Source organism: Saccopteryx bilineata, chromosome 6 (genome assembly GCF_036850765.1).
Source record: "Saccopteryx bilineata isolate mSacBil1 chromosome 6, mSacBil1_pri_phased_curated, whole genome shotgun sequence".
In the NCBI taxonomy this organism is placed as follows: Eukaryota; Metazoa; Chordata; class Mammalia; order Chiroptera; family Emballonuridae; genus Saccopteryx; species Saccopteryx bilineata.
Genome location: NC_089495.1, coordinates 36942870 through 36967304, shown reverse-complemented (window position 1 = coordinate 36967304; position 24435 = coordinate 36942870). Strand labels below are relative to the sequence as shown.

Below are 24435 nucleotides of genomic sequence, written 5' to 3'. Positions count from 1 at the left end.
GAAATTGTGCTTATTTAAGACCAAAACAATTTAGCAGAGTTGTTAGTTATAAGAATTAGGTCAGGCTGCTTTTCCAGCACTTGAGCCAGTGTCTGGATTGAACTAGGAACATCTAATAGTGGTAATTTTCTATCTTTGTTACAATCGGTAAAATGCATATGTGCCTGGAGAATTATACCCAACTTTCTGTGGGTATCACAAAGTGAATCGGGCTGTTTACTCAGTTGCTAAGAATCTGGGTGGCCAGATCCAATAAAAGACATAGTCAGGCGATATACAGTATGTAGGCTGCCTTGTGCTTTTCAAGGTAGAATATTTAAGTTCAGCTGGTGGAAATATAATTAGTGCCAGGTGTCTTGAGGACTTTTGTTCAGTTTAAAAGCCAAAAAATCTTACTCATCTTTTGACTCAAACATTTTCTTTTTAGGAATTGATACTAAGAATATATAATGCATGTGCACAAAAATAGAATTGTAAAGAAGTTTATCAGAAGTATATTTATAACTACAACCCAATTGCTATGGAAAAATGTCCATGATATATCAAGAGCATGAAGTAGAATAGTGTGTGCGGTATGATTCTAATTTTGATAAACTACACCCCCATAGGCTAGAATTAGAGTTACATATAATTATATGGCTATAGTAATAATTTCTATATTAACAGTCTTTGTGGAGTGATAAAATTAAGGCGTTTTTAGTTTCTGTTTTGGGGGTGTGTTTTATGTATTTCTTATTTTTGTTCATAGACCACGTAACACCTTTGTAATATAAAAGGTGAAAACTGATTTGGGGAAATTATTTTTGATTCTTTTATTTATGTCTTGATTTGTCTTCAAAAAATCCATCCTCCTGCACTGAGTTGCAGAGTGGAGACAAGAAAACCAGGCAGAAGACCCAGAAAGACTGGGTGGAACATAGTCCAGGCATATCATTAAAAAATGTTTTTCTTTCCTAATGTCCTACATAACACATATCCCTTATTCATTTATTTTACATATGTTGATGGAGCTTCTTTTGTGTCCAGTGGCTTTTTGTAGACCCTAGAGATGATAAGGCTGAACAAGACATTGCAGGGAGGAGGCAGGCGCCGAGAAGCCGTGCGCTTCTAGAGCACCCACATGTGCGCTGCAGGGCATTGCAGTGCCGGTGGTGGGGCCTCTCTGCTACATTCCCTTGGACTGGGAACCAGGGAAACTCAGTGGAAGGGGACCCAGATGACCTCTGCCCCAGACCTCAGGCCATTAGCAGGCCCTGGCCTCTTAGGGGCCCCAAACCATGCCCCCTGGCAGTGAGCTGCCTGGCATGTCACCACCGTGGACTTGAGAATGACCATTCCACAGATGTCTAGGCAGGAGAAAGTTTGGGAAAACCCTCTTCGATGGTTTAGAGTTGGGGCTCCCAGATATGACAGGGCTAGTCATGTCCCCATTCAATCCAGGGAGGGCCCACCTTCTGGAGTTCAAGGAAGAGTTGGACCTTGATCACTGTGGTAGCCAAGGCACATGAAGGAGTGGGGCATTTAGAGTCCATTTGAGGTAAAATTGCTAGGACTTACCGGTGGGTGGGTTTCAGGTGTGAGGAAAAGGAGAATGAAAGGTGACTGCTGGTTGTACTGTGGCCCCATTAGTCTTTCTCATGGACCTGGCTGGGAGCATGGGGACCACTGGGCTCCCGGCCACAGCACTTGTGTATCTTACTCACAGTACTGGCCCATCACAGCCAAGTCCAGAAGGACTGGCGCAGAGCTGAGGGACTCTGGTTTCTCTCACTTGTCACATGGGATTCTTTCTTTTCCTCAGGGCTATGAAGACTGGCTCCGACATAAAGCGGATAATGCCATGAACCAGTGCCCCGTCCATTTTATCCAGCACGGCAAGCTGGTTCGGAAGCAGAGCCGCAAGCTGCGAGTAAGGAGCAACCGACACATCTGACTGGCTGTAAACCAATAGCAATTTAAAACAAAAATGTAACAGGTTTTCTTATTGGAGAAGTAATATTTCAGGCAAACTCCTACGCTGTCCTTTTCTTTTTTTGTTGTTAAGTTTTAATAAACTAGATTTTTTAGAGCAGGTTTACGTTCATAGCAAAATTGAACCAAAGGTACAGAAATGTTCCGTATACCCCCCCAAAGAGGCTCCCCCACTATCAGCAGCCCCACCAAGGTTATCTGAAGTTTATGAGTCATACTAGTGATTTTCATCCTTTTTCATCTCATGGCACACATAAACTAGTTATTAAAATTCTGCACCACACCAAAAAATTCATTATATATTTTTTTTTACCAATCTGACTTTAAAAAGTGGTATAATTTTAATTCGTTCATAAAAATTGCGTTGGGTTGGCTGTTGTCATTTTTTTATTTGACAATCTAAGAGTAAAGTGGTCAGTGCCCCTGACTGAATGGGCACCTATTGAATGCTTTGAAAGTTCTGTGACGCACCAGTTGAAAATCGCTGGATTATACTAACCGGTCAAGACAAGGAAAGCTCTAAACACTTTTAGAAAGTCTGTTTTAGAACAAAGTAAAATCATATTAATATAAACTGCGCTAGTTGGAAATTACAGAAATTGGCTCTGAAACCTCACTGAAGGTTTCATTTTAATTTTTTCCAATGACTTAGTGTAAGCTATGTCATTTTATGTTTTTAAATATGTGCTTAAATTAAGTGGGTTACATTCACACCGTTTAGAAGCACCTATATGTGTACAAATGATAAGTATAATCTTTACAGTTTGTTCCAGAGTAACGTTTAGTTGTGACCTAGGGGGGGTGGCGCCCCGAGTCCTCGTATCATCCTCTCCAATCCTTGTCACCTGCCCACACCTCTTCTCCCCCACCCCCCTTCCCTCATTGTCACTCTGGACTGCTTCCCCGGCCGGAATCGTGGTGGGGGCACCAGGAAGTTGCATTGAAGAAGCAGTGCCTGCCCTTGTGCGAAGAGACAGAAAAGTGGGCCTCTGCTTCCAGGCGCTCCCGGAAGAGAGGCAGCCCCGTCGGCCTGGGAGCAGTGGTTGTCTCAGGGGAGGGTCAGGGTCTAGGATACAGGAACCCCTCAGGCCCTGGCCGGGTAGCTCAGCGGGTTAGAGCATCATCCTTGTATGCCAGTGCTGCAGGTGTGATCCCTGGTCAGGATACATACAAGAAGCAGCCAATGAATGCACAACTAAGTGGACGACAAATGAGGGTTTCTGTCTCTTTCTCTAAGATGAGTAAATAAATTTAAAAAAAAACACACACATCAAGAGGCCTGTTCCCATGTCATCAGCATGCGATCCATCTTTGGTAACCTACTTCCAGATGTTATGAGTATTAAACACACTATTGTATGTATTTTTAAGTTTTTAAACATTTTCTTTGCTTTGGAATTTTGTTGCCCTGGTGTTTCAGCAATTCTGGTTGCGCTCCCCTTAGCCTCTACTGGTGATGTGTTCCCAGTGGTCGCGGGGTCAGAGAGGGGAGCGCTGGGAGCATGGGCCTCACAGCCTTGTAAACAGCAGTGGGGGTCCCGTACACATGTTAGCAGGCTCCCTCAGGCCAGGCCCGAAATGCAGTTTCCTTGAACAACTATATTTCTTCTGCGGAGTTTCTGTACTTTTTTTTATTAAAATATTTTTCAGTTAGAGTTGACATACAATATTAGTTTCAGGTGTACAACAGTGATTACACATTTAGATAACTTAGAAAGTGTTCACCCTGATAAGTCTCGTACCCATCTGACACCATACACAGTTACTACAATATAATTGACTATGTTTCTATGTTGTACTTTAGATCCCCGTGACTATTCTTGTAACTGGCACTTTGTAACTTAACAAACATCTCTTTCTTTAGAAAACAGAGCTCAAGAGTGTCCACCAGTAGAAAATTGAGTTTCTAATGCATTGATCTCCTATGGGAAGTGTATACTCTGTATCTAGCCTGTTCTAACCAGAGGATTCTAAATCAACTATGTGAGATAAGGAAAAAAGATCAGGCTCTCCTAGTGACTAGGCATCGCTCATGGACCAGAATGGCTCAGGCCTTAAGAGAATGCACAAAGCTATTAGAAAAGAAACCTTTAATTTGTTCAACCTAAAATTTTGTAATTTCAAGAATGTCATTACATACATGGAATCATGCATTCTGAAACCTTTTGGGACTGACCTTGTTCGCTCAGCGTAATTCCCTTGATTTCACCCAGGTGTGTGCATCAGCAGCTCCTTCCTTTTACTGATGTGACCATGGTAGGAGGTAGAACAGAGTTTACTTACATTCAACAATTGGGGCTGTTATGAATAAAGCTCCTATGAACATTTGTGTAGATAAAGTTTCCATTTTTCTGGCATCAGACCTCAAGAGTTGAATTGCTGGGTCATTTAGTAAATCCGTGTTTAATTTTAAAATGAATTGCGAAACAATTTCGCAGAGTGTTGGATAGTTTTACATTCTCATCAGTAATGTGTGACAGATCCAGCTCCTCCACCTTCTCACCAGCACAAACTAAAGTTTGGGCACTGCCTTTTTTTTTTTTAAGTTCTAAATATCTCAGTGTGGTTTAAATTTGCGTTTCCCTTATGACAACTACGTTGAGTATCTTTCCATGTGCTTATTTGTACATCCTCTTCTGTGGGAGGGAAAAACTCTTCGTGTCTTTCACCTGTTTTCTAGTTGGATTACTTTAGGGTTTTTGCTGATGAATTTTGGAAGTTCATGCATTCTAACTGTTAGACCTTTGTCAGAAATCCCTTAATGGGGTATTCACAAAGCAAAAAATTTAAATTTTGATGGGAACCAATGTATTGACTTCCTTTTATGGATCATAATTTTAATGTCAAGATTAAGAACTTTTTGCCTCATCTGGAGCCCAAAGATGTTCCCCTATAATTTTTCCCCTAATAGTTTTAGCTCATAATCCATTTGAAATTAATTTTCATGTAAAATGTGGGGTTTAGGGCAAAGTTTCCTTTTTTTTTTTTCCCCCTGCCTATGACTGCCCAATTGTTCTACTATCATCTGCTGGAAAAGATGTTCCTTCTCCGTTGAATTGCTTTCTTACCTTTGTCAAAAGTCAGGAAGCATATCTATGTAGGTCAGCGCCACTGTCCTCTGCTCTGTTTCACTGGTCGCTGTGCCAGCCCTCCATACCACAGCCCTCGGTACTGCAGCTGCATGGGAAGCCTGCAGCTGGGCAGAGGGATGCCGCCCGCACTTCACTCTCCCTGTTCAAGGTGTTGTAGTTATCAGAGTCTGCACCTTTCCCGATAAATTTTAGCTTAAGCCTATCCCTGACTACAAAAATCTTTATTGGGATTTTAGTAGGAATTTCACTAAACCGAAAGATCTTTTTGAAGAATAAACCTCCAATTTTAAGTTGTTGGACACTCAGTTGGGTCAATAATGGACTGACAGGGAACTCCTTCTATAGTAAAGGAGAAGCATGGTGATGTCCTGATTTTGGAAGCACCTTGCAAGTAACTGTAGGAACATCCAAGTGATTGGAAGGATTTTAAACCCTCTAGCTAGTCACCCTGATTTGTGGGGTTTTGATGGTCATTTACCTGCTAGACACAACATCTAAAGTCACAATGGGAGAAAAAGGGTATTCCTAGGAGGTCATTTAGATGTTGTTCTTACTTGGTGATGATACCGAAATGGATGATTTTGTCTTATTTAAAAATCTGTATGAAAAACATTCCATGACTCATTTTTGCTCTAGTTTTTGTAATGTGATTGCTACTTCTGCTTTATTCTTAATTATGCTTGAGTGATACGGGCAGTGTCTTGGTTCTTTTGTTCAGCCAGCTTTTAGAACTCTCATACCCGGTTTATAGGACACCTAGTGTTAAATCAGCATCTTCCTACAAGAATAATTCCCACGTGGACACATTAATGAAACACTAGAATTCATCCTGTTGGGCTGAATCAAGGATAATCCTGTTACGGATGATTGTCTATATTTCCATTGCAAAATATTCAATCATCATGCACTTTGATGCTTCACAGATCTAAAATTGGTACATTGAAACCTCACCTGGCCATCTTGGGTTGGGCAGAACGCCTGGGAAATTATCTTTCTCTAGAATCACATTAGTATCTACAGTGGCTCCTGTAAACAAATACCATAATGGTGTCTGTGAGTGCCAACTGACACTTCAGGGAAAGAAGACTGCTGCACGGAGACGGGTTCACGTAATGATGCTGTCCTTCTGCAGGTTGGGGACATTGTCATGGTCAAGGAGGATGAGACCTTCCCCTGTGACTTGATCTTCCTCTCCAGCAGCCGTGGAGACGGGACCTGCCACGTGACAACTGCCAGCTTAGATGGAGAATCGAGTCACAAAGTAATGTGCCTTTCTTTTATCAGAGACCCCGTGCAGTGCCTTCCCTTCCATCCCAGCTGTGCTTGTGTGGCTAGAAACCACTTCATGGTTGGAAATTCAGTATTTTCAATGAAAACCCAGGGAGTGGTGCTGGCCATATCTTTTCCCAGCTTTTGCTTCTTTCTATTTTCTACTTGTTTCTTCCCCCCCTCGGTGTATGTAACAACTATCTTGAGGTAACAGAAATGGCTTCATTTAGTGGAGGTTCCAAATTAAGGATGTAGTGAATATATTTTTGAAATTTTGAAAGTTTTCATTTTACCAGTCAAAATTAGTGTCTTTACTATTCCAGAATTACATGAAAAGTCATACATGAATCTAGATTTTGCCTCACTGTGACGTCAATGAGTGTCTTTTTGTTAAAATATTTTAATAATATCTGAAATTATAATTAATTTCTTACATTCAGTATGGAATTCTGTACTTATTGCTGATGCTACAAACTTTTAATTAATAATCATGAAAGGATAGAACATATCACTATTGATTTTAAGGTTTTCATTATTTTAAAAATCTGGAAGCTTCCAAGGAGTTTATAAAAATGAGAATGTATCAATGAATTCAACCCTTTCTAAGGCGTTAGCTCACAAAATTGCAACTCTAACACAATGCTTAAACAGTACCTATGAATATAGATACTTTCTAGGATGGGAGAGAGAAATTTCTTTTGCAAAAATGCTAAAGGAAATACCATTCTTTTATGGATAATTCATGGTATCTTTGAATAAAGTTTTTTCTCAGCATTTACTGTCACATTTTCTATGTAGTATATCCCCAGAGAATTGACATTCTGGCACAAGCAGTTGTGACCCACAATTATTCTGGGAATGGAAATCCCTGGTTGATTGTCAGGTGTTTATTGTAACCTGCCTCTGGCCTCTGGAGTGTGGGGAGTTTATGTTCCTGTCCCTCCTGACAGTAAACATCTCTAAATCTCGTATCATTCTCTCTAATAACCAAGTTGTACAAATAAAGTGTGTAATAAATAAACAACACAAATGGAGTCACACACACACTCATCGTTGCCAGTGGGCTGCCCTCTCCACCCCGTCCCACGAGAGAGGTGTCGCTGCTCAAATGTGTCTCAGCATCACTAGTAAACAGATGCTGCAGGCCTCCAGGTGTATCAGTTTTCTCAGGGTAAAATTTTATAGCAGACCAGAACTGGCAGATATTAGAATATGTGACTTACTTTGACCTTTTGTGTGTTGTGCTCAGCATCTTAAATGTGTGCCCTTTGGTGTCATTTCTGTGCATTTGGTTAGGTTTGGGGGCTGGATAGATCTAAGCCCTTTTCGTCAAAGGAGAGTAGGGGAGTCGGACTCCTGCACTTTTCACATTCATAATAACGATTAACCTGTTTTTCAGGGGATCTTGCAAGGGTGTAAATAGAAAATCCACCTCACCCCCCACCGGCCGTTTGGCCCCCCACAGACCTCCACTCAGTGGTGGAGTGTCTGCCCAGCGTGTGGATGTCCCAGGTTCAATTCCTGGTCAGGGCACATAGGAGAAGCAACTATCTGCTTCTCTGCCCTCCCCATCCCTCCCCTCCCATCCTCTCCCCCTTCTCTCTCTCTTTCTCTCTCTCCTCCTCCCATAGCCATGGCTCAATTGGTTCAAATGGTTGAACGCATTGTCTTTGGGCACTGAGGATAGCTCCACAGAGCATCTGCTTTGGGGTGCTAAACATAGCTCAGTTGCAATCATGGCCCCAAATGGGCAGAGCAACGGTCCCAGAAGGGGATTGCTGGGTGGATTCTGGTCAGGGTGCAGGTGGGAGTCTGTCTCTCTATCTCCTCTCCTGTCACTTGGAAAATATTTAAAAGAAAAAAAGAAAAGAAAGAAAAATTTCCAAGGTGCTTGATACACAATAAATGTTCCTGTAATGTTGTAAGTGCTGCTGCTGCAATGATCATATCTCCTGTTTGTTTTTATTTATTGGACATTGTATTTGTCTAACTCTTGACTGTTGAAGAGAAAGAGAAGAGGATATTTGGAGGCGCGTTTGCCTTCACCATGCCCTCATGCATGAGTGCTTCTTTCCTCTCTCCTCCCAAGGCGAGCCCTCCTGTTCATGCTTACTAATACCGTCTGAGCCAGCGGTCTCCTGGAATAGCAGCATAGGAATCACGTAGGATCATGTTAGAAATGCAGTCCTTAGGTCCCACCTCGTAACTGCAGCATCGGAAACTCTGGGATGGGGCCTGAGAATTGCATTTCTAACATGATCCAAGTGGGGTCCATGAGTCAGTGCTTTTACAAGCCCTCCATGGGGATTCTGATGAACATGCAGGTTTTAGGAGCCCTCGGGTGAGGCCGAGAAGCTATGCAGAAAGTTTACACTCCCTGAACAGTGTTGGGAGAGTGCGGTTACTGATGTTGATTGGCAGCACTCTATAAATGATAGGGTGTTATATAAACAAAAAGGAATATTTTAGCTCTTAAATTTGTTTCCGAATCAGCAGTCACCATCATGACAGATAAATCGAGGTGTCCAATTTTGAAGAATTCCCAGCATTGCTATTAATTTTAAGTTGAGGGTACTGGGTAAGGATGGAAGAACTTTCTGGAACCTAATAGATGTAGGAATAACAGTAGTAATCTATAATTCTACAACTTTTTAATATTTGCAAGTTCTTTATTATACTTCTCTTATATGCTAACCAAGCTTTGTAATCTGCCGTATTTCCATGCACAAAAAATTAGATGTTGATGCTGCTGTGGGATTGGAGGCATGGGCTGCTAGATTTGTGTGGTTCATTCTGTTGTGAATTCACATTTCTTGTCAATCTGTAGACACACTATGCAGTTCAAGACACAAAGGGATTTCATACTGAAGAAGATATAGACGGCCTACATGCTACCATTGAGTGCGAGCAGCCCCAGCCCGACCTCTACAAGTAAGCCAGATCTGTGTTCCCCTGAAGTATCTCTTTATCCCCTAAGCACTGTTCTTGCTCTCCGCCCCAAATAGTCTAGTGGCATGGTTGTTTGGAAAGAGAATGTAGATCACTGCTTAAAAGTTACGACTGGGCAAAAAATAGGTTACTTACATATTTTCAGAGTTCAGCAACATTTCAGTATATAGCTACTTATACAAACATTAGAGGAGGCAGAAAAAATAATTTTCTGTATTTGGAGGAAGTGAGTTTAAGGTAAATAATTTAAGGCATAGGTTAATAAGAACAGGAAGTAAACTAAGAAATGGGGGGGGGGTGTAGAGTGCTTTAGCTACATGTGGCTGTGCTTTTGAGTAAAGAACCCCAGGTCATGAGCACCCATTTCTTTCTTCCTTAGAAACAGGGAGGCGGGTCTGTAGGACAGGGCACTTCTGGTCTGTCTCTCCCGTCGTGTTGCTGCCATGTCGGTAACCTGACTTTTCTGTTGCCAGGTTTGTGGGCCGCATAAATGTTTACAGTGATCAGAATGACCCCGTGGTGAGGTGAGGCGATGTGCTTCTTCTGAACACTTTTAGAGATTTTCATCTCTTTATTTTTTAATTATAAGTGAATCCTTTTGCTGATAAGAGTTTTTCATTGTTGCCATTCTGTTGGATTTTGAAAGTAGAATTCAACTTTCCCAGAGGTCCAGGTTCTAGTGTTTTCTAATTTCTTTTGTAAACACAGCTGTGTGGGTGTTAGCAAACCAATGACGCTCATGGAAAATGTTCTCTGACCAGAATCTACTGAGGGTCTTCTCCTGGCAGGGCAAGTTCAGGAGTCCATTTAACAGTTCCAAGGCAAAAGAGAAGGTGTGGTTTCCCCTATCAGAAATTCTCTTTCATAACTTATAGGCAAGTATGGTATCAACTGTGAAGTTAAAAGATTTTTGACTTGGAAGCCCTTTTATTGGAATGTTTGAATCTATGCAGAATCATTACTGGGATACATTTCATCTAGAACTTAAGGGGATGTGTCTCACAAGGGCCTGTCTTAGGCTCATATCTATTTGGGGCTGTAGGAACCTTTTGCCTGGGCATTGGCTATGACCTGTTTGGGTCACAAGTGAGTCTGCTCACCCACCTGTGGTCAGGACAAGTGTGATCCACTGTCATCCAGCCCCCGTCTCTCCTGTCTGGGCTGCTTCTGCTTTTTAGGACTGCACAGGGCTGTTTCATCGGACACTGTTTCAAGATTCCGGCAGTCCTTTGCTGCGATGTACTTGAGATCTACAGATTAAGAAATTGACTGTAGTAGGTTTCGAAGTTGACCTTTTTTGTAAACTTCACTTGTTAGAGAAATTATTTTTTTCCGATGTAAGCAGTCTCCAAATTGCCAATATCCTCATAGTACTTTATGTATTAAAAAAAAAATTGCCCAGAAGTAGAAATAAACTCAGTGGGAAATTGTCACAAAATAATAAGTTACTGAAATATAATTTGTTGGGGCTTATCTCCTTGTAAGGTTCCTGAAATGATTTGTTTTAAGGAAACAATTTGTGCACAATTTTATTATCATCATTTATCAGCTGGTTAGTTGGTGCTTTTCAGAGTTTATGGAGGCATCATCATGGTCTTCCCTAAATACATATTAGTCTACAGGTAATTCCTACTTACTTTGGAGGAATAACCTGTATTTCTGTGTCTTGGGAGAATTAATGTTTGAACAATTAATAGATTTAGATTTATTCATTTTTGCTAAAGGGACGAATCCAAAAAGTAAACACTGCAGGTTATTTATATTTCATATTTAGACAAAGTTTAATGCTGTGCAGCTTGGGAAGATAATTATTAATACAGTCTGTATTTTTAGAGCAATTCTAGTTTACATTTAATGTATTTATACTATTAATATTTGGACATTTAATGTTAATTAATATTAGCTTTTAATATTTGGATATTTAATGATGTTTATGAATTTGTGGTGTGGACAGTTGTGAATTATATAACTATGTTCTTATAGTCCATTCAGGGTAATCTTTCTTCATCCTCCTGTCCAAACTAGAAGCAAAGTACTTTTTAAAGTAAATTATTTTTAGACTTTCCAGAGCCACTTTTTAAAGGGGCCATTTGTTTTCATAAGCACATTCAACATGAATTATTGTAAGAGTGTTGTTCACGGATGCTGACAGTGCTTATAATACAGCCAGGCAGCAGCAAGGGGGCAGCCCTGGGAGCTCTGTCTTGTCCTGGCTGTCAGGCGGAGGGGTGAGTGTTGGGACCATCGGACAGCCCTGGGCAGACACGTCAGGTCAAGTGTGTCCCAGACAACTCTCTACTCCCAGGAGCCTCCTCTCTTGCTCGCCTTCAGCTGGACACAGCCCTGAGCTGTATCAGCTAAATATACTGACACATTTTAAGTTCATAGTGTTCAGTAGGTTCTCAGCATTCCATGTTAAAAGGAAATTAAATACACTGGTAAAGAAAAAGCAAACTTCAGCAAACGCTTTTAACTCTTTCCCTTTTTTTTCCAAAGAAAATCATTAGAATGCTGACAAGAGCGAAATTTGTAAAGTTGACTTCTGCTTCTTATTTTTCTTTACTCTTGGGAAATGAGAAGAAATTATTATGCCGTCAACAAGGGGAACTGCTAGAACATGAACCTCCTGAACGCGGAGATTTTGTCTGTTGCTCCCTATTGAGTATTGAGTGCTTAGAGCCGTCCTTGTCCTTACATGAAGGACTTGAATTTCTTGGTTGTTGCCTCTTTCCCCCCAGAGTATCAGAGCATGGGTTATTTCACATTTATGGGCCACCTGCATTCAGAGGCTTTTTGTGGACTTGACTGCTGGTGTTTATAAATGCACACAGAGTTTCCCAGCCTTCACCCTTAATGTATGATTTTTTACATAAGACACGCAGAGTCTCCCTAATGATGTGATAGAAACAGCGTGACACCACATGAGCCACAGGCACCACCCTTTCACTTTCCCAGAACATTTGTGAGTCCTCCAGTGGCCCTCAAACCTGAGACCTCTTAGAAGCAGGTTTCTGGTTCAGTTTGTCAAGGTCACACTTCTGACAGGTTCCCAGGTGCTGCTGATAACACTGGTGTGGAACTGACCCACCCCCCTCAGGAACTAAAGAACGCTGTTAAGACCTTCAGACCTTGCACAGTCGGTCTGGGCCGGGGGTGGGGGTGCTGAGAGCCTGCGCTCCGCAGGAAGGCTGCTCCAGGATAGCAGGTGCTCACAGAGCTAGAAGTCAGCAGAATCCCTCCAGCAGTGCAGGTTCTTACCCTCCCACACGCGCTTTTACATGGACCCAGGCTAACTTGTCTACTCTAAATATATACAAACAAATCAACATTTAGACAATTTCCTCTTAAAATGAAGTCCGGTAGGTAAACGAATCAATTTTCACCTTGCAGCATGCCTTGCTGTAATTTCTCCATTGCCTTGTTTCTGGTCATTCTTGTCTTTACAGGCCATTAGGATCGGAAAACTTGCTTCTTAGAGGAGCCACGCTAAAGAACACTGAGAAAATCTTTGGTAAATGTTTTAATTAGTGAGTTATTCATAGTAGCCACTAAAACTAAGGGTACTTGAAGTGATTAAAATAGTGGTACTACAAAAGCACCTCTTGTGCCTTGAGGTACTGTGGACTTGATGGTGGCAATAATTGTGCCTCGCTAAGAAAACCATTATTGATACATAACCACAATACATAAAGTAGTGGCACCTGAGGCTGTTACTTGTATATCTAGCGCCTATAGTTTTTAACTCAGCAACATAAAGTTAACCCATGAAAGAATTCACACAGTATATTTTGCAATAGATTTCTTTTAGTGACTGCATTTGTTTGCTAGTATCTCCCCCCCCCTTTTTTTTTTAGTTATTTTTAATGTTTTAATTAAAATGAGACAACTTAAAATATACATTTGTATCTGGTTGTGGGAAAACCCAATTTATTAAAATCTGAACTTTAGGGAAAAAAAATACAGATTTTCTCTATGCAGGAAATAAAGTATTTCTTTAGTCAACTCTAAAGGATCTTATTGTGTGACTCTGTAAACCACTAGTTTGCTTAGTAAAATTAAAAATATAATTTGTTCTATCCAAACTTCCATTTTCACCATAGCTGTGTGTAACTATGTAAAGGGAAATACAATTGTGTTATTGTTCTGACTTTTATTCTTCTACTTTATAGGTGTTGCTATTTACACGGGCATGGAAACCAAGATGGCATTAAATTATCAATCCAAATCCCAGAAACGATCTGCTGTAGAAAAGTAAGGTTCCTTCCTCCACTGTTGAAGAGCATAAAAGTCTATGGCTTAAAACTATCCCAAACCACTGTAGATAGGAAAATATTTTCCTCTTGGCCTTATTAACAATTTCTTCATGGTGTCTAGACAGACAGTAAAGCTGATTATTTAGATCAGCTGTCTTATTTTGTGGGGACACAAATGGCCACATACCTTCAGCCCACTTCCACAGGCTCTCGTGTGGACACCCCAGAGTCCCAGTTCAACATCATTTGCAGATACCCAACAGCTTTTCCCACCTTTTCATGAAAAAGTTAAAATAGGGTCATTTTAAATTTGGGAGATTGAAAACCATATGTTTTACTGAGGAAAGCATCAGCAAAGAACAGAGTTTTTCTTTTATTAAACCATAAATCCTTGTGAAAATAATCAAGGAGTGAATTAAATTGGTCAGAAATTGTGGCCCAAATGTTTTCATCTTTGCCTCTTGTTGTAGTGTGTGCTTAATTTGAAGCGGGCCACTGAGCGGTTACAGATGACTCAACAAGGGCTGTGTAATACTTCCACATTTGGGGCAAGACTGTTAGGGTGTCTTCTGCCCACTCGAAATGCCAATCTTGGAATGTGATCTTGAATACCTGCCCGTCTCTGGCTATCTCAAATATGAAAATGGATATTTGACTCTTAAACAAGAATGCTTTGTTTCTAGATGTCTACATTGACAAATAAGTTTCAGAAATAGATATTGGAAAATCACACCTTCACAAGATCTGCTAAGACATTGGCTAAAGACTTAGCATTATCCTTACACAGAGGTCATTTCCTTTAGTGTTGACTTTCTTCCCTTCTTCCTCCGTGGTGGTAATCTCTAAATTTGGAACTCATTGGTTGATGCTTAATGATAGAAGAAATTGATTTCTGGATGTTCTTTAAATGACAGTATCCTAGACCATGCAGAAACTCTTGTCAGCAGTGGAGTTGTGTGGCGTTGTCTCTCCTTATTTATAAAACTTTCCTTTTCTTGGCTGTTATCCTTGTGGCATCTAAAACCACATGCCACAGAGGAGACTCAGATAGATATGAGCTCTCAGTTTTATTTTCACTAGGTCAGTTGGTTGGGGGCTTGGGTGGAGTTCTTTGAAACTCATTGCTGTGCTGTTTCTAGTCTGTTTTGTCACAATGTGTTCATATTGTCACACAGATGCAAAGGTCTCAATTCTTCAGGGAGCAATAACTAAATACCATCATGCTCTTCTGTTTTAGATCAATGAATGTATTCCTCATTGTGTACCTCTGCATTCTAATCAGTAAAGCACTGATAAATACTGTCTTGAAATATGTGTGGCAAAGTGAACCATTCCGAGATGAGCCGTGGTATAATCAGAAAACTGAAGCTGAAAGACAGAGGAACCTGGTATGGAAAGTGATTTTCTTTACAGCAATCAAAGATGCCTTGTAGGCTGTTGCTATGAAAATATGAGAGTGTGATGAATTTGTGATTGACTAAAGCATTGTTATAGATGCATTCATTGACATTGAAAGTATCAGTTCCTCTCTAGCTGTAGACACTGGTTGCACTAACTTTCTTTGGATACTTGAATGTACAAGTCTGGAAAGGTATTGGTTCCCACAGTAAATTTTTACGGATGCACCCTAAATGCTTTCAATGTTTCCAGAACCCAGTGCAATGTCCCATATTTAGAGGATGCTCAGTGAATGTCCATTAATGATTGTGAGGTAAATGGTACTTACTTATAGTAAGTATATGGAAAAAAGGAGAATTATATGGAATTAGGGGAGTTTGTGCAAATTCACAATTATATGGAAATTAGGACAAGAATTGTTTTCATTTTTTCTTTAGAGGGACTTCAGGTCAGTTTTCCATGTTTTCTGAAAGTATTTTTTCCAAAACTAGATTATTAAAATAATTTGATTATACCTCCTCTACTTAAAACAATATAGTTTTCTGATTGGGCCCAGTGAGTCCAGACCTGAGCCATGTGCAGCTCTAAACCAGTGTGCACCCAGTACAAGTGGGGCCGTGTGTAGATGCAGGCCAGTGTCTTCTCAGTGTAGACCTGAGCTGGGTGTAAATGACAGCCAGGGCCCACTGAGGCCAGAGCAGGTCTGATACAAATCCAGACCAGGAAGGGTCCACTGATTTCAGAGGGGAGTTTGTGCAAATTCACACTAGGGTCCCTACTTCTTTCCTGTGTTCCACTGGGCCTCCCATAACACTAAATGACTTAGAAATGAGGATAAAATCATTTATACCAGACTGATAATTTTGGCATCTATGGGTTACTACAAAGTTAATTTGTCATTTGTCAGTCTCAAAGAAAACTTGGAATACTCAAAATGTAAAGTTTCCCATTGACTCTGTTGGGAGGCCTTCTGTCTCATGACAGTGTGTCGGGCTAACAGCTGGCTCAGTCCTTACCCCCCACTACTGCGCAGGCCTGGGTGGCCTGAGGCCATCACAGCTCTAAATTTAAGTGACAGGCAAGTAACCCAGTGGCTGCTGCAACCCTTGAATAAGCCTTATCTTTGCATTTGAAATACTTTTATTTAAAATCGCACTTGTGTGGTTTGTGCCTAAGTTTTAAATGGTAGTGAGGTTGGGCCATGGGTGTGGGAAATCACGCAGTGTTCTCTCAGTTTCTCAGGGCGTTCACAGACTTCCTGGCCTTCATGGTTCTCTTCAACTACATCATCCCCGTTTCCATGTATGTCACCGTGGAGATGCAGAAGTTCCTTGGCTCGTATTTCATCACCTGGGATGAAGAAATGTTTGACGAGGAAATGGGCGAAGGGCCTCTGGTCAACACCTCAGACTTAAATGAAGAGTTAGGACAGGTCAGTGTCTCCTGATTTGTCTTTCCTGGTCTTTTGACAGTTGAGTCCCTCCATTTTATGTGCCCAGGTATCTAGATTTTAAATGATTTTTATCATGTAAGCAAATCATCCAGGTGGGCCAATGACAAGTTTTCCATTTTAGTCCATACAAAAAGATATAACCTTGAACTGGTGAAAAACAACAATATAATCTTTTTTATTTTTAACTTATGTAACAGTTGGTGGTGCTTTTGTATTTACAAATTATACAAAATTACATTAAATGTTTGACATAAGCTTATCCATGACCTAAGTGCTGCTCATTCCAGGTAATGCTGCAAATTGAGGTGAAAGGGTAAAAGTGAGTGAACCTTTGTTGAGTACCTACTTCATAGGCATTGCAGTCGGCTTTGATCCCTGATTTCCTTTCGTTCTGATAGTGAGCGAATTATCCCATTTTTAAGATGAGAAAAATGAGTCACTGGGGAGTTTCAATAGCCTGGTATATTACATGATTCAAAATATCTACATTGAAATCCTGCTCCACATTGGTAACTTCATGGCATGGGCAGGTGGCATGAGCTCTGTGCACCTTGAGCTTCTCAGTCTGTAAAATGGGTGTAATAACAGGTACATGACTTGCCAGGGTGTAGTGGAGATTGAAAGAGATACCAGAGGTAAGGCACCTACCACAATGTTGAATGGAACTGCCATGGCTGGGAGTCATTGCTACCCAGGATCACCTGGGTGAGGGACAGAGCCCACACTCACTCTGGTCTACCTGACCCCACACTCAGCCTCTTCCTTGGAAAGAGATCAAGGGAGAGAGCTGTCTTCCCGACCTCACCTTGGTCCTTCGGCCTTTAGTGAGAACCTTCCCGCCACCCCCTGTCCAGCCTTTTCCCAGCCTTTATGTTGTAAGAGAGGGCACTTGGTAAATGCTAATTTATTATTATTTTTTTAGCAGGAAGAAATTTTTGAGTGGTATTTTTGCAAACAGCTATTTTAGACTAGTAGCTGAAATCCACCCCCCTGTGGCACCGAAACAGGAAATAGCTGGTTAGACTCTGATAGATACATACTGCCTCTTCCCTCAGGCCAAAGATATTTGTTACTAGAAGGTAATACATTTCGCTGATCCGTGAGTTTGACTTTCGACGCGTCCCTCTAGGACGCTCCACACCCCCGTGGTGGAGGGCTGTCTGAGTCAGCAGTGTGCACGTCGTAATCCAGTTGCTTGGTACGAGAATCTCGTTACCTCCATGGATTTCATATCCGTTGCAATAAAAAATGGTATATTTTGTGTAATACTGAGAAATTCACAGAGGAAAATTTTTTCCTGCAATAGGAAAAGTGGTGGAGCTGTGCACAGTGAACCCAATTATTCTGGCTCAGGGTGAGTCTGAGAACGAAGTACTAACACAGGAGCCCCAGAGAGGGCTGCAGAGGCTCGTTTCAGGGGAGGAAATGCAGGGAAGTAGTCCGCACTATTCGTTCAACACTGTGGTGGGTGCCTTAGCACTGGTGTCTCCACTACACCCTGGCAGGTCGTGCCTGTGATTGTGGACCCGCACTTTGACACAAAGTCGGATAGCGTTCGCTTCACACAGCACGGTCATTGTGAATGTGGTCTTCACTCACGCTGCTAATTTTCCAGATCATGGAGAGAGGCTCAGCAGAGTTTTTGAATGGAGATTTTAAATACATTGATATATATATATATTTTTTTATAATATAAATAGACATACTTATATATAATATAAAAGTAATTTATGTTTATAAATATACAGATACATATATAAATAATATGTTAATATATAGTAAGTATATATAAACATGTATGACTATATGTATAGTCTAAGACACTACTTTGTACTTATAAGTTGCTTATTAGAGCCAAACATATGTTGAAAAAGGCTTTTCTGCTGTGGGATTTATGAGATAAAAGAGAATTTTTGTGAGAGACTGAACTGAAAAGGCACAAAGTACATAGCCGGTGTTATATTAGGTCTGCTCTTCACAGTTCTGTACTTTATTGTCATTTTAAACAATACCTCTGTGTCCTGTGTGCTGGAGGGACTGAGCCTGGACTCAGCCCCGGGCCCCCCGCCCTTGAATTCAGAGCAGGGGTCTCTGACAGCTGGAGGCCCACGTTACTCATCATGTTACATAGATTCCAGAGCCCCCACCTTCTTCAGGTGTCCGTGAGGAATACATGGCCTGAGTGTCTCTAAATTTAGGGTTTAAGATTAAGTGCAGTGTTTTATCATTTTTCACAGTTTTCTGTCTGATACTTGTTTTGTTCTTTCATTTGTTTGAGTTTTATTTTCTAAACCTTAAATCATATTGTGGTTTTTGACCTCCCAGACCTTATAGAATAAGTTTGTTGTATTTATATCTTTGAGTTTGGTAAGTGACTAAGAAGATGTGTTCTTTGAAGCTTTGCATCCAGGAAAAGGAAAACCACCTTTATTCCTGCGAGAGCGAAGGCCGCTTCCAACTCCCAAGTCAGGCTGTGTCGGGGTTGGGGGAGGGTGGATGGTCCGGCATGTTCATAGTCTGGGCTGGAGAATAAATATGTTTGGGGTAAAACCTGAAGTCTGTTTCATACAGAAAACGTTGATGCTAGAAACACAGCATCCTAGGGTCGCGGTGAGCCGCAGCTTCTCCCTCTCCGAGAAGGGCATGTGGACGCCGGGCCCCGTCAACAAGCCTTGTGTCCGCAGGTGGAGTACATCTTCACGGACAAGACCGGCACCCTCACGGAGAACAACATGGAGTTCAAGGAGTGCTGCATCGAGGGCCACGTCTACGTGCCGCACGTCATCTGCAACGGGCAGGTGCTCCCCGGCACTTCCGGCATTGACATGATCGACTCTTCCCCAGGTGTCAGCGGGAGGGTAGGTGGCCACTTTCTCCATAGTCGTTTTCTCTTCAGGGGCCACTGCTGCTATACTGTCTCAGTTTACAAGATAGCCTGGTGTAGCCCTTTCTCTGGGATCCAGGAAAGACATGAATCTTCTAGCAGCTAGAGTGAGAAGAATAGTGAGATGCCACTGTTTCCCACTAGTGAATCTGGCCGGTCACATCATGATAGAAACAGCTTTAAAAATGTGGACAGTCAGAGCAAACGACGGGCTCTGAGCAAAGCGACCTATAGGCTGTGTGTGCTTGTGCTCATACCACGTGTACATACTCAAACACACATGCACACATGGGAGCTCACGTGGACTTCTGTGCACACAGACATGCACACATAAAGACACATGCTCCACCTATATGTGAACACATGTATACACAGGCACACATAGCACAGGTAGATATAGCCCCCATGCACATACCATCATAAGTGTGCCCACAGAGAAGGCACACACACTGCACTTACACACACATACACACACCAAGTGCTGTGCCTTCACAGCTCAGCATTTCTAGGAGGAAGCCATGACCTTCATCAGTGGTCAGCCAGGAGACCATTCTAGAAAACTTGGTGACTACATAGCCCTCTGGGGTGTCCCCTAGGGCACCAAGGATAGCCTCCTTATTGGGCTGTGTTGTAACAGCCTTTTGTGGCAAGTAAACCATGCCCCCACTACGTTTGCATCGGGAGATTTCAACACAGAAACTGCCTTCTCACCCCAGTCTGAGAAGAGAGGGGCAGGTGGCCTGTAGCCTTTGTGAGGTGTTCCACAGGCTCGCACCCTCTGACCACATGCTGCAACTCCCCCGCCCGGCACCTGTGGTACAAGTCCAGCTCTTGTTGGTCCCCTCAGCCACAGCGGCATCCGGAACCCCTGAGAAAGCCTTCTGGAATCTCGAGGGAATCTGGGCTCCTAGAAGCCTTGCATTTCTGCCCCAGCTGATCTGAGGCTTTGCCCGTGTTCTTCTCTTGCGGCCTTGAGCCCATCGCCTCGTCTCACCAAACATTCACTTCCTTTCAGTCTTCATAGCCCAGTGGTCTTGATCGTAACTACCGTAGAAGTGCTCAGGAGTGAAAAGCCACAGTCGCGCTCTACATCCTGACCACCAAAGGCAACACTAACACGTCCTAACCCTTAAAAGTCGCATGTCCTGCTTTATTATTTATTTCCTTCTGTTTGTTTTTCTTCTCCTCCAAGCTGATATGCCACAGGTGTGTGGGTGTTTGTATTGCATTTTTACAGGAGCGAGAAGAGCTGTTTTTCCGGGCCCTCTGTCTGTGCCACACCATCCAGGTGAAAGATGACGATGAGGTGGATGGGCCCAGGAAGTCACCAGACTCGGGGAAGTCCTGCGTGTACATCTCGTCCTCGCCCGATGAGGTGGCCTTAGTGGAGGGCATCCAGAGGTACGTCTCTGGCTGCACGCGGGTCTGGTCTCAAATGTGAGGGGTGTGCCGCCCGGGTCTTGGAGTTCTTGTCAGCCCCCGCAGTGTGCTTCTACGGGACTCCTAGAAGTGTCCCGAGGCAGGCCCTGTGCCTGGATGCTTGATGAGGGGTCAGTGGAGCAGGCACCACCCACATGCTAGTGTCTCCTCGGCCTCCACATTGGTAGAGGTGGGTCCCTCCTGAGTACAGCCTGCCGTCGGTGTGAGAACTAGCTGTTCCCAGCTGCCAGTGTTTGTCACTGTCTTATAGGGGTACTTTTTCCTCCTCATTTCTTCAATAAGAAGGTTAGAAGCCATTCCAAATAATCATAGGCTTTCAAAGATGCCAACAATCTTAGACATCCTTATGAAAATTCTTCCTCATCATCCTAAAGACTTGATGCTCAGAGATATCAAGCAACTTTCCCAAAGTCACACAGCATGGAAATGGATTAAGCTGGGGTACTGGGGTTTGTGTGTCATTAACTTTCCTTTCTTTGTGTCTTGTCTTATTAAGTTTATGTGCTTCTTGCATCTACCTTCAATATCTTTTTATTGGGAGTTCTTGCTGCCTCTTACATATGACATTTAAGCATACACTTGGAAAAATACTTTAAATATTCTAGATATGTGGCATAATTTCAAGTCAAGGGAAATATTTTATAGTCATTACAGCTTACAATTTGAATTTAATACTAATAGTACTGGTCTCCCCCCTCTTTGCTACTATTGATAAGTGGGCACTGAACACCTCTCATCTAATTACAATAGTGTTTTCATTGTTGACTAACTTAATGTATATTTCCCATGCAATTTGAATAGTAACATCAGGTATGTAAATTATAACACTTCAGATGTTATTAAGTGTATAAATCCACACGTACACATAGGAGATTTCTCAAAGCTAGATTTCTCTCTTCTTGGGAAACAAGGATTCAAAAATTAAACCACATTCAGTCATAGATATATGAAGTTAGGACAGGCTGTTCCTGACTGTCATTCTCGACTCACTTCCCAAGAAGCCTTTCCTGCAGATGCCCTACCATACCAACTCCTGCCTGGGACGGGTCCCCATACCCCATGACCCCTTCATATGGCTCCATATTATATTAGAATGACACATTTCCACCTCCTGTATCTGTAAGCTCCTGGAGTCCAGAAACCACTTCTTTTTCCTCCTCACACTCCCAGCGTGTGTCCAAATGGCACACAACATGATGTGACGTGTGTGCTGGTGGAGTATAGATGATAGATTAGTGTCTTATAGATTAGGGGTTCTGCAGATGTTTGGTGACTGGCTGCATAGTGTCCTCATCAGTAAAATGTTAGTCTGGAGATTGAGATTGACAGGGTCCTTATCATTCTGACATATAACCTCTGCTAATCAACTCCACTGATCAGGGAGTAAAATGGGTAAGTGTAGACAAGGACCAAGCCACAGACCTACTGTCTTTCTGAATCCTGAGGATACCAGTGAGAATGCACCTCATCGATGTGGTGCTCGTGGGAGGGAGGGTAAGTCAGAAGTTCTTTTGGTTCTTAGAGAACTTTGAGATGGTGAATAATAAATTCAGTGTTATCATTTCCTAAGTTTACAATTCAATTTCCTACTTCTGTTTTATCAGAAAAAAAATTCTTTTTCAAAAAGAAAGCTTTACCAAAATGTAAAACAGAAATGTTGTATGAAAGAGGAATATCAAAATTTCAGATTAACCACTACGTTTGCCTTCTCCTTTGCAGACTTGGTTTTACATACCTAAGGCTGAAGGATAATTACATGGAGATATTAAATAGGGACAACGACATTGAAAGGTAAGGCTATTATATAGACATTGAATTGTCATGGTAATAAAGAATTGTTTTTACAAAGCTTTTTCACGGTGGAAAAACCAAATTCTCTGTACTCTCCCCATAACTCATTGCCCCTTCTTCTCAGTAACAACCCTAAGAATGTCACCGAAACATCTGGAAAATTTAAGAATTAGAGAAGGAGGTGGTTGGATGGTGTGACATCATTAAAAAGATTTTGGGTTATGTCACCTAAAATCAGCTTTTACTGCAAGAGTTTTCAAAGCCTCCAGTGTTTTCCCACTCTCCGACTGTCCTTGAGTGGGGCAGTAGGGGTGAGGGGAGGAGAAGTGGGGGGGGGGGGGAGCAAGCACCTTCCTCAGGGAGTGGCCACAGAACCCTGTGTTTACAGAGCACCAGCTGCCAGGCCCTGGAGCACAGCGTCCTGTGAGAAGAGTCAGAGGAAGTGTGCTTTGGAATTAACAGCGACATATTAGATGGTTTCAGTTTTCAAAACTCTAGTGCCCACACGCTTTTGATATTTAGGAACCGTCTGCCTAAAATTACTGGTCCCAGAGACAAACAGCACATCTGAAATTTTGACTCAGAAGATCAGATAGTCCATCTTTCCTACATAAATAAATATAAATATGCAGAAATTGATATAAGCAAAGACAGGTTGTTAAAAACATAAGATTTAGTTCTGATGGCTTCAAAAAACTGGATTTTAAAATTTCCTTCGAAAAAATGAATTCCTAGGTTAGTGGAAGTGGTGGACCCCTTGACTGCAGAACTGGCTACTAGACCTGGATTGGCACAGCTGGTGTTCCTTCCTGCAGGGCTGGGGGCTTCCTACCAGTTGTGAGGTCACCCCTTGCAGGGAAGAAACAGAGTAACATATTGCTGGTGGGCCTCAGATTTGCAACTGAGAGGGCAGTTGCTCCTGAAATTATAACACACAACACAGTGCTGCTGAGGAAGTCCCAGGGAGCCGTCTACCAGTGTGGGCCAGGAAGAAACTTTCCTCTGCCCCTCCAGGGGCTTTCAGCTGCTCTACTAATCAAATAGACACAAGAGAAAATGACCCAATTTAATTACATATGTATGTGTAGGAACCCCAAATACAAGAGAGAATGAGAGGTACCCCCCCCCGCCCCAGGATCAGAGACAGAAAGGGGAAATGAGGTCTGTAGGACATTCTGAACTAATGAGGCATATGTGACATTCAGAAGCCCTAGGGCTTCAAAGGGGAGGTCATTTGCAGGATGATAAGAGCAGATGTTCAGTAATTAGATGTTTACTCTGCCGTATAGTTCGGTCATAAAAACTTATCTCTGATGAAAACTCTTATTATGAGCAAGGCCCTTAATTTAAATTCTGTAAGGGAGAGGTAACGGTTTCTCATGAGCCTGCCGGATCTCGGTTGTCAAAATAATCCACGTGAAAGCGGCACCTCTGGGGGAGGCCAGTCCTGAACCCCTTCATCAGCTTCTGAGCAGGAGTGACATCGCAGAAGTCTCAGTCACTCCTGAGCTGCTGGCTGGACCCTAAGGTGTTTTCAGAGGTGGTGTCGGGGGAGGCTGAACTATTTTCAATATTTCAAACGCCAGACAGAGATCACGAGTCTTTCAATACTGAGACTGCACAAGCTGAGTAAATGTCAGTTTTCTTTGCCTTTTAAAGGATTTTTATCAAATGAAAGGACTGGTTGATTCTGAGAGATCAAAGGCGCTGATACAACCTGTGGGTCTGTGTTCAACAGAATTTAGGAAAGTAAATCGGCACATAAGATGCATAGTTTGCTTGATGCACATCCTCCCATGAGCACCTGCGACGCGGGCTGGGCGTGGGAGGTGGATGTCCGAGGTGAAGGTCCCAGTGGGAAGGAGATGCGAGCCTGGCCTCAGCCTCCCTCTGTCCCCCACAGGGCACCTGGTGCCAGCAGGGAGGAGCAGAATCC

The 24435-nt window shown here is 42.3% G+C and overlaps 1 protein-coding gene across 6 annotated transcripts in view; it reads left to right on the top strand.

Moving 5' to 3' along the window:
• The window catches only part of ATP11A (ATPase phospholipid transporting 11A), a 150837-nt gene that overhangs the window by 87234 nt on the left and 39168 nt on the right, over nt 1-24435 (top strand). For all 6 annotated transcript variants that reach the window (XM_066236820.1, XM_066236822.1, XM_066236825.1 and 3 more), the window contains exons 5-15: nt 1802-1909; nt 6195-6323; nt 9159-9262; nt 9754-9804; nt 12727-12791; nt 13450-13531; nt 14771-14921; nt 16166-16363; nt 19069-19242; nt 20506-20669; nt 22428-22499. In XM_066236820.1, the coding sequence (XP_066092917.1) occupies nt 1802-1909; nt 6195-6323; nt 9159-9262; nt 9754-9804; nt 12727-12791; nt 13450-13531; nt 14771-14921; nt 16166-16363; nt 19069-19242; nt 20506-20669; nt 22428-22499 (1298 nt within the window). The remainder of the gene's footprint in view (nt 1-1801; nt 1910-6194; nt 6324-9158; nt 9263-9753; nt 9805-12726; nt 12792-13449; nt 13532-14770; nt 14922-16165; nt 16364-19068; nt 19243-20505; nt 20670-22427; nt 22500-24435) is intronic.